We start from the raw sequence: 18,420 nt of genomic DNA, 5'->3' as shown, positions 1-18,420 counted from the left end.
TCAACCCTCAGTTTGTTCTCTGTATTTAAGAGTCTCTTATGGTTTACCTCCCTCTGTTTGTAATTATTTTTTCCCCTTCCCTTCCCCCCATGTCTTCTGTTAAGTTTCTCAAGTTCCACATAGGAGTGAAAACATACGATATGTCTTTCTCTGACTGACTTATTTCACTTAGCATAATACCCTCCAGTTCCATCCATGTTGCTGCAAATGGCAGGATTTCATTCTTTCTCATTGCCAAGTAGTATTCCATTGTATATATAAACCACATCTTCTTTATCCATTCATCAGTTGATGGACACTTAGGCTCTTTCCATAATTTGGCTATTGTTGAAGGTGCTGCTATAAACATTGGGGTGCATGTGCCCCTTCGAATCAGCACTCCTACATCCTTTGGATAAATACCTAGCAGTGCAATTGCTGAGTTGTGGAGTTCTATTTTTAACTTTTTGAGGAACCTCCACACTGTTTTCCAGAGTGGCTGTATCAGTTTGCATTCTCACCAACAGAGCAAGAGGGTTCCTATTTCTCCACATTCTCGTGAGCATCTGTTGTTTCCTGAATTGTTAATTTTAGCCACTCTGGTGTCAAGTGGTATCTCGATGTGGTTTTGATTTGTATTTCCCCGATGATGAGTGACATTGAGCATCTTTTTTTTTTTTTAATTTTTTTACATTTGTTTATTTTTGAGAGACAGAGTGAGAGCACAAGCTAGGGAGGGGCAGAGAGAGAAGGAGACACAGAAAGAATCTGAAGCAGGCTCCCGGCTCTGAGCAAGTGTTCAGCACAGAGCCCGATGTGGGGCTTGAACCCACGAACCGTGAGATCACAACCTGGGCCAAAGTCAGATGCTCAACAAACTGTGCCCCTGTTGAGCATCTTTTCATGTGTCTGTTGGCCATCTGGATATCTTCTTTGGAAAAGTGTCTATTCATGTCTTCTGCCTATTTCTTCACTGGATTGTTTTTTTGGGTGCTGAGTTTGATAAGTTCTTTATAGATTTTGGATACTAACCCTTTATCGGATATGTCATTTACAAATATCTTTTCCCATTCCTTCGGTTGCCTTTTAGTTTTGTTGATTGTTTCCTTTGTAGTGCAGAAGGGTTTTTCTTGATGAGGTCCCAATAGTTCATTTTTACTTTTATTTCCCTTGCCTTTGGAGACATGTCAAGAAAGAAATTGATGTGGCTAAGGTCAAAAAGGTTGTTGCCTGTTTTCTCCTCTAGGGTTTTGATGGTTTCCTGTGTCACATTTAGGTCTTTCATCCATTTTGGGTTTATTTTTGTGTATGGTGTAAGAAAGTGGTCCAGTTTCAATTCTTCTGCATGTTGCTGTCCAGTTCTCCCAACACCATTTGCTAAAGAGACTGTCTTTTATCCATTGGATACCCTTTCCTTTTGTCAAAGGTCAGTCGGCCATACATCTGTGGGTCCAATTCTGGGTTCTCTATTCTATTCCATTGGTCCATGTGTCTGTTTTTGTGCCAATATCATATTGTCTCGATGATTACAGCTTTGTAGTAGAGGCTAAAGTCTGGGATTGCAGCATGATAATTTAATTCAAGTTTCCTAAAAACACATTTATTTTCCCTACCCTAACTGACTCTCCATTTTACTCTTAGAGAGTGTCAGTGAAAATTGGGAGTAGGCATTGTCTGGGAATATTATATCAATGTAACAAGTCTATACAATTTTCAGTAAGACACAGGTGGAAAAATGATAGCTGTTGCCCTTAGGTAAGCATGGATTTTTAAAAAGTAAGTGTTTTAAGATCATTGTAGATTCACATGCAGTTCTAGGAAATAATAGAAAGATATCTTATGTACACTTTCCCCAGTTTCTTCAAATGGTAAAATCTTATGAAAATGTAGCACATTAAGATCAAGTACAGTGAAGATATGAAACATTCTATCACCACAAGGATTCCCCATGTGGCCCTTTCATACCTATACCCTCCCTCCCTCTAACCCCCACCCCCATCTCCTCTTAACCCCTGGCTACCACTAATATGTTTTCCATCTCTATAATTCTGTCACTTAGAAATTATTATATAAATCAAACCACACAGTATGTGACTTTTGACATTGGCTTTTTTTTTTCATTCAGTATAATGCCCTTAAGAACCATCCAAATTGTCACAAAAATCAATAGTCTAGTTCTTTTTATTGCTGAATAGTATACCATGATAGAGAGGAACTACACTTTGTTTAAGCATTTACCTGCTGAAGGACATCTGGCCTGTTTCTAGTATGCAGGTATTAAGAATAAAGTTGCAGAACACCTGGGTGGCTCAGTTGGTTAAGCGTCTTTTGATTTCAGCTTGGGTCATGATTTCACCACTCACGTGTTTGATCCCTGCATCAGGCTCTATGATGACAATATGGAACCCGCTTGGGATTCTCTCTCTCTCTCTCTCTCTCTCTCTCTCTCTCTCTCTGCCCCTCTCCTGCTCATGCTCTCCCTCTCTCTCTTGCTCTCAAAAATAAATAAACAAATAAACTTAAAAAAGAAGGAATAAAGTTGCTTCCTGGATGTTCAGTCAATCTTACTTCCTTGGGATAAATTTAGTCACGATGTACAATTCTTTTTATGTTTTTGGATTCAATTTGCTAATATTTTGTTGACAATTTTTGCATCAATGTTCACAAGAGGTATTGCTGGTTTGCAGTTTCTTTTTTTTGTGATGCCTTTGTCTGACTTTGGTGTTAGGACAGTGCTAGCCCCATAGACAGCATTGGGAGGTATTCTTTCTAATGTTATCCTCTGAAGGACTGTAGAAAAATGGTATAAATCTTAAAATAGTTGGTAGAACTTGCCAGTGAACCCATATGGGCCTGAGTTGTTGTGGAAGTCTGTTTGTTTGTTTGTTTATTTATTCATTCATTCATTCATTCATTCAATTTCTTTCATAGATATAAGCCTATTCAGATCACCTATTTCTTCTTGTGTGAGTTTTGGCAAATTGTGTCTTTCAAGTAATTGGTCCATTTCACATAAATTATCACTAGGCATGGAGTTGTTCATGGTATTTCTTTCTTATCCTTTTGATTTCCATGGGATGGGATCTGTAGTGATATCTCCTCTTTCATTTCTGGTATTAGTAATTTGTATCCTCTTTTTTTTTTCTTAGCCTGGTATAGACTTATCACTTTTTTTTTTTTTTAGCCTTATCACTTTTGTTAAACTTTTCCAAACACCAGCTTTTTGGTTTTACTGATATTCTCTATTCATTTCCTGTTTTGAATTTCACTGATTTCTGCTCTAATTCTTATTACTTTTTTTTCCTTCTGCTTACTTGGATTTAATTTGCTCTTCCTTTTCTAGTTTCCTAAGGTGAAAACTTAGATTACTGATTTTAGTTCTTTTTTATTTTCTAATATATGCATTCAGTGGTATAAATTTCCCTCTAAGCACTGCTTCCACTGCAGCCCACAAACTTTGATAACTTGTGTGCTCATTTTCATTAGTTGAAAATATTCTTAAATTTCTCTCTGAGATTTCTTCTTTGACTCATGTATTATTCAGAAGTGTGTTTTAATCAAATATTTTATGGTTTTCCAGTCTTTTTTCTGTTGTTGACTTCTCGTTTAATTATGTTGTGGTCTGACAGCATAATTGTCTGGTTTCTATTCTTTTAAATTAGGTAAGTTTTATTTTATGGCCCAGAATGTGGTCTATCGTGTTGACTATTCTATACGAGCTTGATAAGAGTGTATATTATGCTACTGCTGGATAAAGTAGTCTCCAGATGTCAATTTCCAGTTAATGATGGTGTTGAACATAGTTCAACTATGTTCTTACTAATTTTCTGCTGGGTGTTGAAGTCTCTAATTATAATTGTGGTTTTGTCTATTTCTCCTTTTACTTCTACCGGGTTTGCTTCCCATGTTTTACAGCTCTGTTGTTTGGTAGAGACACATTTGGGATTGCTACATCTTCTTGGTAGACTGATCCTTTACATAACCCCTCTGTCTCTGGTAAGTTACTTTGCCCTGAAGTCTACTTTATCTGATATCTATATCTGATATATTAACACTATCACTCCTGATTTCCTTTGATTTAAAAAAATTTTTTTTCTTTAACATTTATTTATTATTGAGAGACAGAAAGACACAGAGCATGAGCAGGGGAGGGGTAAAGAGAGAGGAAGACACAGAATCTGAAGTAGGCTCCAGGCTCTGAGCTGTCAGCACAGAGCCTGACGTGGGGCTCGAACTGATGAACAATGAGATCATGACCTGAGCTGAAGTCGGTTGCTTAACCAACTGAGCCACCCAGGCGCCTGATTTCCTTCAATTGATGCTTGCGTGTTATATCTTTTCGCATCCTTTTCCTTTCAATCTGCCTATATCATTATACTATATTTGAAGTGAGTTTCTTATATATGATACAGTTGGGCCACACTGTTTAACCTACTCCATAAAATTCTGTCTTATAATTTGTATATTTAACCTACTTACATTTAATGTAATTACTGATATATTGGGGCTTAAGTCTGCCATTTGTTTTTTGTTTATTCTGTTTGTTTGTTTTCTTTTTCCTGTCTTTTTGTGGGTTACTTCAACACTTTCTAGAATTCCACTTTGATTTGTCTAGTTTTAAGGGTATCTCTTTGATATCTTTGTGGCTGCTCTAAGTATACCATATATATGTAACTTATAGTCCTCAGGTGTCCTCATTTTACCACCTTGAGTGACATATACAAAACTTTCTCCTATATCCCTCTACCATCCCTGTTTAAAAATTTTCTCTACATTAATTTAAAATCACATCACTGTTACAATTTTGCTTCATTCATCAAACATAACTTTCAAAATTCAAAAGCAGAAAGTCTATAGTATTTATTCACATTTATGCTTTACCACATTCTTTCTTCATTCTTAAGGTTCCACGGTTCATTCTTTTAAATTTTTTTAATGTTTATTTATGCTTGAGAGAGAGACAGAGACAGAGTATGAGTGGGGAGGGTCAGACAGAATTTGAAGCAGGTTCCAGGCTCTGAGCTGTCAACACAGAGCCTGACATGGGGCTCGAACTCACAAACTGTGAGATCATAACCAGAACTGAAGTCAGACACTTAACTGACTGAACCACCCAGGTGCCCCATGGTTCATTCTTTTATAATTTCCCTTCTGTTTAGAGAACTTCTCTTACCCATGGGGGAAGAGTGGGGGGAGTGAGGTATTAAGATCTGCTGATCACAAATTCCCTTAGTTTCTCTTCATGAGAATTTACTGCATCCCTTCTATTCCTGAAGGATATTTTCAGAGAATATAAAATACCAAGTGACAATTATTCCTTCTAAATTTGAAAATATTATGCCAATACCCTTTTGGCCTCCATAGTTTCTGATGAAAACTCTGCTGTCATCCAAATTCTCTCCTATAAAGGTAAGGTGTCAGTTTTCCCCTCTGGCTGCTTTCAAGGTTTTTTTTTTAGGTCTTTAGTTCTCAGAAGTTTAATCATTATGCATCTTGGACTGAATTTCTTTGGGTTTATTCTGTTTGTGGCTTGTGCAGCTTCTTGAATCTGTATGTTTATGTTTCCTGCAAACTGGGGAAATTTTCAGCCATTATTTCCTCTAGTATTTTTCTACCCTACCCCCTATCCCTCTCCTTTCAGAATTCAAATGACACAGATGTTAGCTCTTTTGTTATAGTTCCACAAGTCCCTGAGGCTTTGTTTTTCCCCCAGTCTATTTTATCTCTGTTGTTCACACTGGGTAATTTTTACTATTTTACATTCCAGTTCACTGATTCCTTCCTCAGTCCCCTTCAGTTGAACCCACCCACTATTGAGTTCTCCATTGAGATTTTTATTTTGGTTATTATATTTTTCAGCTGCAGAACTTCCATTTGAATCTTCTTTATATCTTATTTCTTTGCTGTGGCTTTCTACTTCCTCATTTGTTTCAAGCATCTTCACAATAGCTCACTGAAGCATTTTTATTATGACGGCTTTAAAATCTCTGTCAGATAATTCTAACATTTCTGTCATCTTGGTGCTAAAATCTATTTATTGTCCTTTTTCCTTCACTTTGAGATTTTCCTGGTTCTTGCTAGGATAAATTATTTCCTAATAAAACATGAATATTTTCATACTATGTTATGAAACTGGCTTTCTCTGAAATCTCTTTAGCAAAGGAGTGCCCTCATTACTGTCAAATAGAGGCGGAAGTATATGTTCCCCATTGGCCTCTGTTGACACCCAAGATGGGGATTCTTCACTAATGGTGAGCCAGGATGAGAGTTCTAGTTCCCCACATTGTCTCTACTAACACTGTGATAATTGGGAGAGGGGGCAGTAATTACCAGCTGGTGAATATGAAAGTCTTGATTCCTTGACATTCACTGACCCCACCATGACAGAGGTGTTGGGGTGCCTGGGTCCAGCCTGGTGAGTCTAGTCTCCCCCTTGGACTCTGCTGGCATGAGTAGTGGTGTGGCCACAGTTTTTTCTGGGTGTTTGATTAGAGTACAGCATATGCTGTCTAGATGTTTTATATCGTGTTAGACTGTCTCTCTCCTGGTCTTTTGGCTACAGAGAGCAGCCCTTTGTTGTGGCTTTTTGATCTGATCTGTTGGCATTTCCAGACTGCCAGATTCTTCAGCTCCAAGTCTGGAGTATATAAGTTAAAACCCAGAGAATTTAGTACGCTGCTGGGAACTGATGAACAGATTTAGCAAGCTACCAAAACACATAAACCTTACTTAGATGCCAATTCAGAATACCTATAAAATAAAATGGATATCTGAAATAAATGGAAAGTTTAACTGAGTAGTTGATGATACCAAGGAATTGTTAGTAATATTTTTCAGGTGCGATAATGATGTTGTAGTGACATTTAAAAAGTTTTATTAGAAGAGTCCTTATCTTTTAAGGATACATATTAAAATCTTTATGATATGCCATAGGAAAGAGAGGAATGAAAAAAGATTGGCCCTCAAAGATTTACCATCAGTCAATAATTAGTGAAGCTGAGTGGTAGCACATGGGGATACATTAATCCCTCCAGTTTTGTAAATGTCTGAAATTCTCCATAATAAAAAATTTAAAAGTACAGATTTCATGACATTTTCCCCCAAGAAGTACAGGAAGAGGGTGAGCAATCTGCAGTTAGTATGATCCCCCCACGCTGTTGGTCTGTGGCCCATGTATTGAGACCGAGAGTCACGAATCTCCCCTACAATGTTCCAAATAAAGCAGCCCCTGGTTCAACACTGCCATGACCGATATGTCTCTACCTCCAAAGAGATCTCAATAAACATTTGACTGATCCCCACATCTTTTTTTTTTTTTTTTTTTTTTTTATATTTTTTTTTCAACGTTTTTTATTTATTTTTGGGACAGAGAGAGACAGAGCATGAACGGGGGAGGGTCAGAGAGAGAGGGAGACACAGAATCGGAAACAGGCTCCAGGCTCCGAGCCATCAGCCCAGAGCCTGACGCGGGGCTCGAACTCATGGACCGCGAGATCGTGACCTGGCTGAAGTCGGACGCTTAACCGACTGCGCCACCCAGGCGCCCCAACTGATCCCCACATCTTAAATAAATAACAATAAGTCTCTAACAGGTGACAAATGATCGTTTCCTCCTTTAAATTTCTAAAAGACTTTTTAAAACTTCTCCTACGATACCTGTATACACATATGAGATGCAATACAAAGTAGATAAATGTAATCCCTCACTATATTATAATATGCTCGACAGCATACATAAATGAATGCACACTGAATTGGAACTATCTTCCCAAATTTATAAATAATACTTTAGTATATACAAGCATAGATAGCCAAGAGTTCAAACTTAACATAGGAGTCACTTGTGTGTTGCACACAAGTATCCACACACTAAATTTAAGTAAATAACTTAATCTTATCCAATATGTTCTCTAGGAGGCCAAGAAAGAAAAGACTAACAAGAGGTTGAAGCAGCCAGGAAAACCATCTTCAAGTTTAAGCTGGGCCTTGAGCACAAGATTTGGAACTCTCTGCCTCACAAAAAAGGAAAAACCAAGTTCAGAAAGAAGGACTGTTGTATGTCTGGCAATAAGATGATGTAAAGAAAGAATAGTGTGGAATAAAACTGGATAGGCTGGCTGGCACGCGAAGATAAGAGAAAGATTTGAAACACAGGCAAAGAAGTAGGGAGCTCTGACCTACTGAATACTGAAGCAAATGGAGGAGACACAGGTGAACCCCGGCTCTGTCATGAATGTGGAACTTGGTGAGTTCTTCATCTCTTGAGTTTAGATCACTCATCTGTAAAAGTGGGCATAAAAAAACTCTACCTCACAATGTGACTGTGAAGGTAAAATTTGTTACATAAATGTTCAACATCTTTAAAGTACTTTTTGTCGAAGTAGGTAATTAATAAAAGGTGGTTATCACTAAGAAAGCTTTCAAAAGCTTTGTCAGTGGACTGACAATGAAACAAAATTATCTAAATAAACATGGATGACTAAACATCGTTTGAATTTCTTCCTAATGTTTCATGGGTGCTGGGTCTCCACCACTAGTATACACTACACTGAAGAGTTAAGTTAAACCAAATGTGAAAGCTATGTTGTTTTACTCAAAGTGTGATGGGTTTATTCAACGGTGTCACAGGCACTAAGCAGAACCAGCACTGAATTTTCCATTCACTAACAAATGAAGAAATAAAAGGAGAAATAAAGTTGATTTAAATCTAGTTTGTTTTTCTTTGGACATTTAACAAATTTTGATTAAGACATTCCTTTAGATTCAGAGATCACAATTTGGCAGAAAAAGTTAGACATATACACAAACAAGTATAACACAAAACAGAAGCTGATAACTACCAAAAAAAGTCTAAATGCTTTCAGAGAACAAACACAAGCTCTGAATCCCTAATTCCCCAAGCACACAACAAGGGCTCAATAAATATTCCAGAAATTCATTATTTCATGAGAGAAGTGGCAATTTTGTCCCAAGTGCCAAAAAGACACAGGAGAATACGTTTTCTGGCCCAAAAGAATAGTATGAACAAAGACACAGGGACGGGAAACACTAGATGTTTTCAAAAAATGGCAAGTAGGTGAGAGTTTAGTGAAACACAGACTAAGGGAACAGTGTGTGACAAGGCTATAAAGACAGGCTGGGGCCAGACCACAAAGAGCCTTAAACTTTAGGCTCGAGAGTTTGGACTTTGTGATAGGCAATAAAAAGCCTTCTCAATATTCTGAAAAGTGGAGTAATATGACCAAAGTGGTGCTTCAGGAAAATCTGGAGCCAACATGAATGACAGAATAGTCAAACTGGAAGACACTCTAGAGTTGAGACCATGTCTTATTTGCCTTTCAATCCCCACAGCTGTATGTGCACTGTACCTTATATATTAAAAAATCTGTGGAATCTACTGAATTGAGAAGAAGGAACAACCAGCTGTGGCAGAGGCAGCAACTGCATCCCCTCTCTTCCATATTATATTAGTAAGGCAGATTCCATACGGAATAGCAATGCGTCCAGCTTTAAAACAAAAAAACACACAAAAACAAAACCAACAACTACTACACTTACCAATGAGAAATAATTTACAATCTGTTTAAGCAGCTGGTATATGTCACTTAACTGATATATCAGTAAAGAAGCCTATCGATAGGAAGGAAACTCTCAGACTATGCCATGTGAGGGCAGTGGACATGTGTGGGTAAAAAGACCTAAGGCTCTGGGAATGAACAAATACAATCACCATCATGTGTGCCTACGAATCCCATGCCCCAAAAAACGCATTTCACAAAAGGAATCCACCTGAAAAAAAGAGTGACATCCAGGACCTCTGTGACAGAACAATTCTAAGGCAACATTTAATAATTCATTTGGACATTTCCAGAACCACTATGTTAATGGGGCTCAGACAGATAAAAGGCTCAGCCTTCAAGGCATTTACAATATAGATAGGAAGATAAAATATATATGTAACAAACTATTAACAGTGCAATTTGAATGCAGTAATAGAACAAACTAATGTAGCACAGCAGAGAGGACTCCACACTATCTTCAAAGTTTGGGGTCTAGTCCTAAGCACTAGAGCCACTCATTCTGTGGCCTTGAACAGAGATAAATAAAATTACCTCTGTATCCAACTCCTGACCTATAAAATAAAGGAACAGTTTAGTGGACTACTATAGTAGGCCCACAAAAGCATTGAATACATCAGTTTAGTAGATTCTTTTTCCCACATGAAAACATTTTTTAAATGCTAGGCAAATTTCTTAGATCTTCATGTTACTGTAATTGTGTTTTCAGTATATGCTAACAGAAAGCATACACTACAAAAATGCTACCACAAATCTCATAACACTTTTAAAAGAATCTGTACTTTATCAACATTTAAATGACAAACAGGAACACACAAAATTATGTGTTCCACCTCAAATGTTTAATATGCATATATATTTTATTTTGCATTCTCTAAGTCTTCCCCAGCCTTAATATTGTTTTCTTACACTCACTTGAAAGGTAATCAGGATGAGGGTGGAAAAGTTAGTAAGAAAGGAATGAGAAAGAAATATGGATAAAAAAAAAATTCTAAGGTAGGAACTCAGCAAGAATGTGGGTACAGGAAGTAAAGGAAAGGAAGAAATCACAAAGGACTGAACCAATGCCATTAACAGACAGTGAGGTCAGAAGTTGTAAGCTTGGAAAAAACAACCAGGATGATAGGAAAAAAATCAACATCAACAACTACAGTTACTATTAACTGAACACCTACTATGTTCCTGGCATGAAGTCAGACTCATTAAAAAATTTTACAGGGGTGCCTGGGTGGCGCAGTCGGTTAAGCGTCCGACTTCAGCCAGAGGTCACGATCTCGCGGTCCGTGAGTTCGAGCCCCGCGTCAGGCTCTGGGCTGATGGCTCGGAGCCTGGAGCCTGTTTCCGATTCTGTGTCTCCCTCTCTCTCTGCCCCTCCCCCGTTCATGCTCTGTCTCTCTCTGTCCCAAAAATAAATAAAAAATGTTGAAAAAAAAAAATTTTAAAAATTTTACATGCACAAGGTTAAAAAAAATCAAAACAGGGTGCCTAGGTAGCTCAGTCAGTTGAACGTCTGATTTCAACTCAGGTTCATGGTTTGTGCGTTTAAGTCCCATATCAGGCTCTGCTGTCAGCACAGAACCCACTTCATATCCTCTGTCTCCCTCTCTCTGACCCATTCCTGCTTGTGCTATCAAAGAAATAAAAAGTAAACATTAAAAAAGATTTTTAAAAAAATCAAAACCGTACGAAAAGGCACATAGTAAAAAAATTCCCCTCTCATTCTAGATTCCTAAATTCCTTAGATTCATAGACTGCCTCTCCAGGGGCAACAATTACTAACAACTACATTTGTATCTTTCAGAAATCTTTATATTTGCCATTATATTTAATGCTCACAATGATTCTCTGAGATAGATATTACTTCATAAATTAAGGAAATAAGCCTTAAAGAGCTTAACCAGGTAAGGCCACAGAGCCATGAAGGGACAGAAGTGGGACTGGAACATGGGTCCAACCATCCATGCACACACCCACTCTACCCTCAGGTATCTCCTATGGAAGCACTGGCACAGATGTTCAAAGGGCTTGTAATAACAAAAATCTGGAACCGAAATGTCTATCAAGGGCTGGTTATGTAAGTCACATTGCATGCATACTTTGAACTACTATACACAGCCAATCTAAAGTTAAAAACTTACAGTAGATCTAGATATGCCACACAGGAAAACCTGTAAGACAGCTTATTAAGTTAGAAAAAACAACTGCCAGGAAGGGGGTGTCATAGACTCTGGGTCTGGAGTTCTTTCTTGTCCAGCAAGAAAGTGGGATGCAGGATTAAAAATGCGAGAGATGCTAACATCCAGGAGAAGACAAGAGCCCCATGTAAGGGTCCTTGCTCCGTTTTTATTGGGATCAGAAGGCTTACAAATGTGGTGATGGGTGTGCACAAAGAGACCATGAATCTGTGAACATTAACTCAAGGGCATGAGGGAAAGGGGGTTTTGAAGATATGCGGGATTAGGGGTTTGGGTCAATACAAAACAAAATCCTGGTGCCAGGCAGAAGGTTGTTTACAGCAGACATAAGGCCCCACCTCTGTTTACCTAAACTGGCCTAGGGGACAAGAAAGACAAAGCATGCTATCTCAGGGTCAACAAGGCATCTTTCTTTTGCTAATTAGCTCCCCTCTGGGCAACCTCACTCTGCTGAGGTCCATTGCCCTATTTACCTGTTTACCTAATTTGGTCCTTCCTTCTTGCGAAAGCAGCTTTCAGCTATTACTAAATTGGGGGGCATTTCCACCCTGAATACCTAATCTTGTTTACCTCATCTTGGATGTTTTTATCCTGAGGTTCCCTATTCCTATACCTTTGTCCTATACAGAGAGCCTCTGCCCCACTTTACCTATTCTGGGGGACTTTGCCCCGTTTACCTAATCTTATTTACCCAAACTTGGGTGTGTATATCCTATGGCTTTCTATTTCTTTATACCTTCCTAACCCATGGGTGCAAGCTCAGGGAATTCCTAAGCTTATTCCCCACAATGGGGCAATACTGTTTAATGGGCCTAGAGTTTCAGTTTGGGATAATGAAAAAGTTCTGGAGATGGACAGTGGTGATGGTCGTACCCCAATGTGAATGTACTTAATGCCATTGAATGTACACTGAAAAATGATTAAGATGGTACATTTTGTTACATGTATTTTACTAAAATTTAAAAAATATCTTTAAAAAAAGCAATTGCAAAACAGTACAACTATGATTGCATTTTTATACACAGAGAATGTGTGTGTGTATATACACATTTTTTGCAGTTTTTATCTGTTTTTATCACTTTATCATACATGACCCTCAGACATCCTGGTAAGACCCCAGACTTCAGGTGTCTCCCACCCCCAACATATCTGTCAGCATTCGAACTCAATTGCTAGCACCCTTTTACCTACCCTACACAGAACACACTATTCAGAGCCTGACTTATCTGTAACTTCCCGCCCCTTATGTTAAATGTCCTTGTGGACTCATCAAACTCCAAAACAGGCTCCAACATGAAGGAAAAAAAAAAAAAAAAAGAAATATGCAGGAAAATGCTTCCACCTCTCCCCCCCTGTGAACTCCAGTGTAGAAATGTCTGATGAGATCAAATAAAAGAGATGAGCTGATATCAGTATGAGGGGAGATAAAACCACTGTGGGGTAGAACGCACAGTGTGTAGCAGCAGGTGAAGCAGCCTTTGCTTCTCAAGTATCTTAAAATTGAAGTTTTTGGAAGACAACATGGCAACAGTCCAGCATGTAATGTAGATAATACTCCTGTGGGTGGGAAACCACAGCTTAAAGCGTAATTACAAGAAATGTAAAATCGACAAATGGCCTGAGATGTTTTGTCTTCTATTTAAGTGCAACCTTAACTAAGAACATGACCTACACTGGGGTTTATTTAAATGATTATCTGAAGAACAAACACAACACTATTAAAAATAGAGACTCTCAGAGCAAAGCTCTGCTCTCCAATTATAGATCTGCTATAGCTATTGAAGTTTCTCTGACCCAGTGGAGGGGCAGAAAGGCCCTCTCTAGGAAGATAGGAAAGCTCAAGTGCTATATCCACATTGGGCAAGAGAAAGAGCTTTCCAGAAGACGGTTCAAGGGACTACCAAAAAGGAAAGGGATGGCAATGATAATACGTGGAATCTAAAAAACAAAAATGAACAAACAATATAAAACACAAACAGCCTCAGAGAACAAACTGGTGGTCACGGGGGGGGGGGGGGGGGGGGATGTGGCAGGGGATGGGGGCAAGGGCAAAACAGGTGAAGGGCATTTACAGATTTCCAGTTCTAAAATAAATTAAGTCAAGGTGATAAAAATCACAACATAGGGAATACAGCCAATAATTCTGTAACAACACTGTATGGTGACATGATAACTGCATTTACTGTGGTGAGCAATTTGTAACGTATGCACTTTGTAATGTATGGAATTGTCCAATAACTATGTTGTACACCTGAAACTAATATAACATTGCAGATCAATGATAAAACTTAAAAAAAATCAAGACAGCATTCCTGTTGGATTGTTTTCTCTAAGCTCATACGGCACAGAACAACCAGAATTGAAGGTATCTTTTCACCACCTAATTTTCATTAGTTTTCTTAAAAGTGAAGAGCCCAATTTCCTCACCAATACAAACAAACAGGCATACAGCACTGAAGTTTTAGGAAGACCCTCGCTGCCATGACATTCTCCCTTTTCATAACAACACTAGTCATCCTGTCCTGAAAATCCTTGAGGGCAGAAAAATGCTTTTTCCATAGTGGTTCTTCAAGTCTTAGCTAGTAAGTCCCACTAAAAACTTCCAAAACCAGAACACACACACTACAAAAAGCCTTTAATATATATTTTAAGAGAAATCTTTCTATATATTCTTTTAAAAATATCTGCACTTCCCTCATCACTTAGGATTATGTCATTAACAGTGGTTCTCAAAATGTAATCTCAAAACCCTGGAGGAGGTGGTGGCTGGGTGGGGGGTGGGGGGGAGGTAATCTCCAAGACCTTTACAAGAGGTCTGGGAGATCAAAACCCTCTTAATAATGGTGCCAAGAAGTTCCAAAAAAAGTTGCTGTAGCCGTTTGCACTGTACTGACACTTACATTGACAATGCAAAAGCAAAAGTGGGTATAAGTGGGTATAAAAGCTGGTCGCTTAGTGGTGCAACTGAATTCCAGCCACTTTGAAATAATCCATCAATTTCTTAGAAAGTGAAAACTGAAATTACCACACAATCCAGCAACTACACTCTTGGACATTTATCCCAGAGAAAGGAAAACTTGTTATCTACATAAAAACCAGTTCATAGTATCTTTATTAACAGTCCACACCTGGAAATAGCCCAAAGATCCTTCAACTGGAGAACAGACTGTCCCATACCCATACCATGGAGTACTACTCAGCCACAACAAAGAACTACAGCTTGGAGGCATGTCCAGGGAATTAAGCTGATTTTATAAAAGGCAATCCCAAAAGGTTATATATGTCTGATTTGCTTCTATAAAATTTTTGAAATGACAACATTTTAGAAATGCTAAACAGATGAGTGGTTTCCAGGCTTTAAGAAAGAGGAAGAAACATGGAGGTGGGTGTGGGTATAACATGGCAACACGTGGGATCCTTGTGGTCCTGGAACTCGCTGTTCTAGTTCTTGACTGTGGTGATAGACACATGCACCACCACCTGTGATAAAATTACACAGAACTAAATACACACACACCCACCACCACCCCCCCCCACACACACACATGACTAGGAAATCTGAATAAAACTGATGGATTGTATTACCATCAATATCATGATTGTGATACTGTACTACGATTTTGCAAAATATCATTGGGGGAAACTGGGTAAAGGATACACTGGATCTCTCTGAATTATTTTTTATAACTGTATGTGAAACTATAAAAACTTCAATTAAAGAGGGGCACCTGGGTGGCTCTGTGGGCTAAGCGTCTGACTCTTGATTTTGGCTCAGGTCATGATCTCCCAGTTTTGTGGTTTCGAGCCCCACTCAGGTCATGATCTCGCAGTTTGTGAGATGGAGCCCCACATGGAGCTCTGCACGACAGCATGGAGCCTGCTTGGGATTCTCTCTCTCTCTCTCTCTCTCTCTCTCTCTCTCTCTCTGTCTGTCTCTGCTCCTCCTCAACTTGCACACATGCACACACACCCTCTTTCTCTCACAATAAATAAATAAACTTAAAAATTGTTCAATTAAAGAATGCATACCTATGTTCATAGCATCATTATTCACAATAGGTAAAACATACAGCAATCCAAGTAACCATCAAAAGATGAACAGATAAAGAAAACAAATGAATGGTACTTATAAACAACAGAATATTATTCAGCTCTAAAAAGCAAGGAAATTCTGACATGCTACAACATGGATGAACCTTGAGCATATTATGCCAAGTGAATGAAATAAGCCAATCAGAAAGACAAACACTGTATATAATTGATTCCACATATATGAGGTACCTGGAATCATCAAAATCAGAGACAAAAATCAGAATAGGAGTTACCAGGGGTTGATAGGGAGGGAGGAAAAGAAAGTTGTTGTTTAATGGGTACAGAGTTTCAGTTTTGTAAAATGAAAAGAATTCCAGAGATGCATGGGTGGTGGTGATGGTCATCCAACAACATGAATGTACTTAATACCAAAAAAAAAAAAAGTACTGCTAATAGCAAATTCAAGATGGGAAGGGGATGGGATCAAGGAGGGATGCTAGATCAGGAAGGTGTTCAAGGGCCTTAAAAGGAAACAGTTTATGTTCTTTATACTGTGTATCCACTGTATCATTATTCTTTATATCTTACATATCTTTTAAATTTTGTATCGACTTGATATTCAGTTAATTTTTCAAAAAACGAAAAAATGTCCTTGATGAAGTGGTACAAATTATTAATGTTATTAAATCTTGACTTTCTTGTTACTTGTGATGAAAAGGGAGGTATGCATACAGCAGTTCTGCTGCATACCAAAGTAAGGTGGTTGTCTCCAGGAAAAGCACATGTGTCCCTGAGTGATGAGGTGAATTAAATGTTCTTCAGGATATACCATTTTTACTGGAAATAATAAGTGATAAACTATGGTTTTTAGACTGGTACTTGGCAGACATTTCCTGAGGCTCAAAAAACTGAGCCTCTCACTTAGAGGAAAACAACTGACAGTAGTTTCCTGCCAATAATAAAAATCAAACTTTCAACTGAAAATTCCGAATGGTGGAAACTTGTTGCCACCACCTTGAGCTTGGCATGTTCTCATAGTTAAAGAGATTTGTAATGAAATCAGTGGTAAAATTAACAAATATTATCCCGTAGTATAGTATAATGAAATGTGTCAGCATTTGGAAGACGTGCCTAACTCTATGAACCAACATTTTCCAAATGACCAACATATGATGTTACAATGGGTAACAAGTCCATTCAAACTGCAAGACAGACCAATGAATTTTAACCTAACAGAGTGTGAAAAGCTCACTGGTAAGGCTTCAGATTCCACTTCCAAACGAATCTTTAAGAAACTACCATTTATCTAGTTTGGGGGTAGCAGCAAAAAAAAAATCCACAAATTATCTGAAAAAGGTATCAAAACACTCCTCCCTTTTCCAACGACATATTTGTGTAAGACCAGATTTTCTTCACACAGTTCAACCAAAACACATCGCAATAGACTGAATTCAATGCATTTAGGAAACTCTAGTTGTCCTACTATGGCAGACATTTAAGAGATTTGCAAAATGTAAAAGACCACCACTCGTCGCACTGATTTTTTTGTTTAGGAAAATGATTATTTTCATAAAAATGTATTATGTCTGTTAACATATCATGAATTAACTGTTTCTCTAATGAATTAAACATTTTTAAATGCCTCAGATTTCACTTCTAATCCAGTAAATACCTACAGGAATAGCCATCACAAGCAAAAAGTTCTCTTATTTTTAAAATGCGTGCTAAGACCAAGACGTTTGAGAGTCGCTGGTCTATATACGTGCTCCAACAGCTGGGATATGAATTATTCAGTCAACAAGCATCTGCTGTGGGCTGCTGCGCTAAGCCCTCGAAGGGCTTAGGCGATACTGGACACGTCACCAATAACTAGTGGAACCTCTCATGAGCGGCCGCCAGCCCTGGTCTGAGCGCCCCAGGGGGCAGCGCGAAAGCGTGGCTGCGGGAGACCGGGGACGCGACCGCACTCCGCGCTGGGATCCGCGGCCACCGAGGGGCTCGGGCCGAGGCCGGAGCGCGGGGAGAGAGGCCGCCCGCCCCCGGCCGGCGCGCAGGCCCGCGGGAAGGCCGGGGAAGCGGTCCGCTGCCGACGTGGCGGGTGCCGAGCGCAGGGCGGCCCCGGCAGGACCCGGCCCTTACCTGTTGGTCATTCCTGCCGCCACGCCCAGCATCTCTCCGCAGTCGGCCGTTGTCCCTCTGCACTTCGGCTGCCGGCGCAGCTCCGACCGCCGTCTCCTCCCTCGCGCTTCGGCCGGCTGCTGGCGGGCGGGCCGCAAGCAGGAAGGAGAGGCCAGCAAGGGGCGGGGAGGCCGCCACCGCCTCCGGCCCGCAGCCGGCAAATGGCTGGGCGTGCCGCGCGGGGGCGCGCGCGGGACAGGGTCCAGAAGAGGTGGGCGCGGGGACCCGGCCCGCGCGGCGCGGCGAAACGCTGCCTCTTCCCCGCCCTAGCCCCGCCCCGCCGGCCCCGCCTCCCTTGGCCGGTCCTCGGCCAAGCTCCCCGCCTGGTTCCCCCGCCCACCCCGTCTGGCTCCGCCTCCAACTCCTTCCCATCCGGGGCCTCGTCCTGCCTCCGGCCAGTCCTCGGCCCCACCTCGCTAACTTTAGCACTGCCCACCCCACACTCCGGCGCCGATCTG

At 39.8% G+C, this 18,420-nt stretch overlaps 1 protein-coding gene across 4 annotated transcripts in view; it reads right to left on the bottom strand.

Annotated features, from left to right (window-relative positions):
• LIMS1 (LIM zinc finger domain containing 1) overlaps positions 1 to 18,177 on the bottom strand; it is a 157,993-nt gene extending 139,816 nt beyond the window's left edge. The window contains exons 1-2 of one of the 4 annotated variants that reach the window (XM_058684629.1): positions 17,924 to 18,055; positions 8,157 to 8,259 (exon numbers count right to left, since the gene is read on the bottom strand). Coding sequence is in view for 1 of the 4 variants with exons in the window: in XM_058684625.1 (XP_058540608.1) it covers positions 17,924 to 17,955 (32 nt within the window). In the remaining 3 variants the exon portion in view is untranslated. Of the gene's footprint in view, positions 1 to 8,156; positions 8,260 to 17,923 lie in introns of all 4 variants that reach the window. The other 3 variants (XM_058684631.1, XM_058684625.1, XM_058684628.1) reach the window with 3 other exon arrangements.
• Between the last annotated feature and the right edge of the window lie 243 nt (positions 18,178 to 18,420).

Source organism: Neofelis nebulosa, chromosome 9 (genome assembly GCF_028018385.1).
Source record: "Neofelis nebulosa isolate mNeoNeb1 chromosome 9, mNeoNeb1.pri, whole genome shotgun sequence".
Lineage (NCBI taxonomy): Eukaryota > Metazoa > Chordata > Mammalia > Carnivora > Felidae > Neofelis > Neofelis nebulosa.
This window is presented reverse-complemented; position numbering and strand designations above follow the sequence as displayed.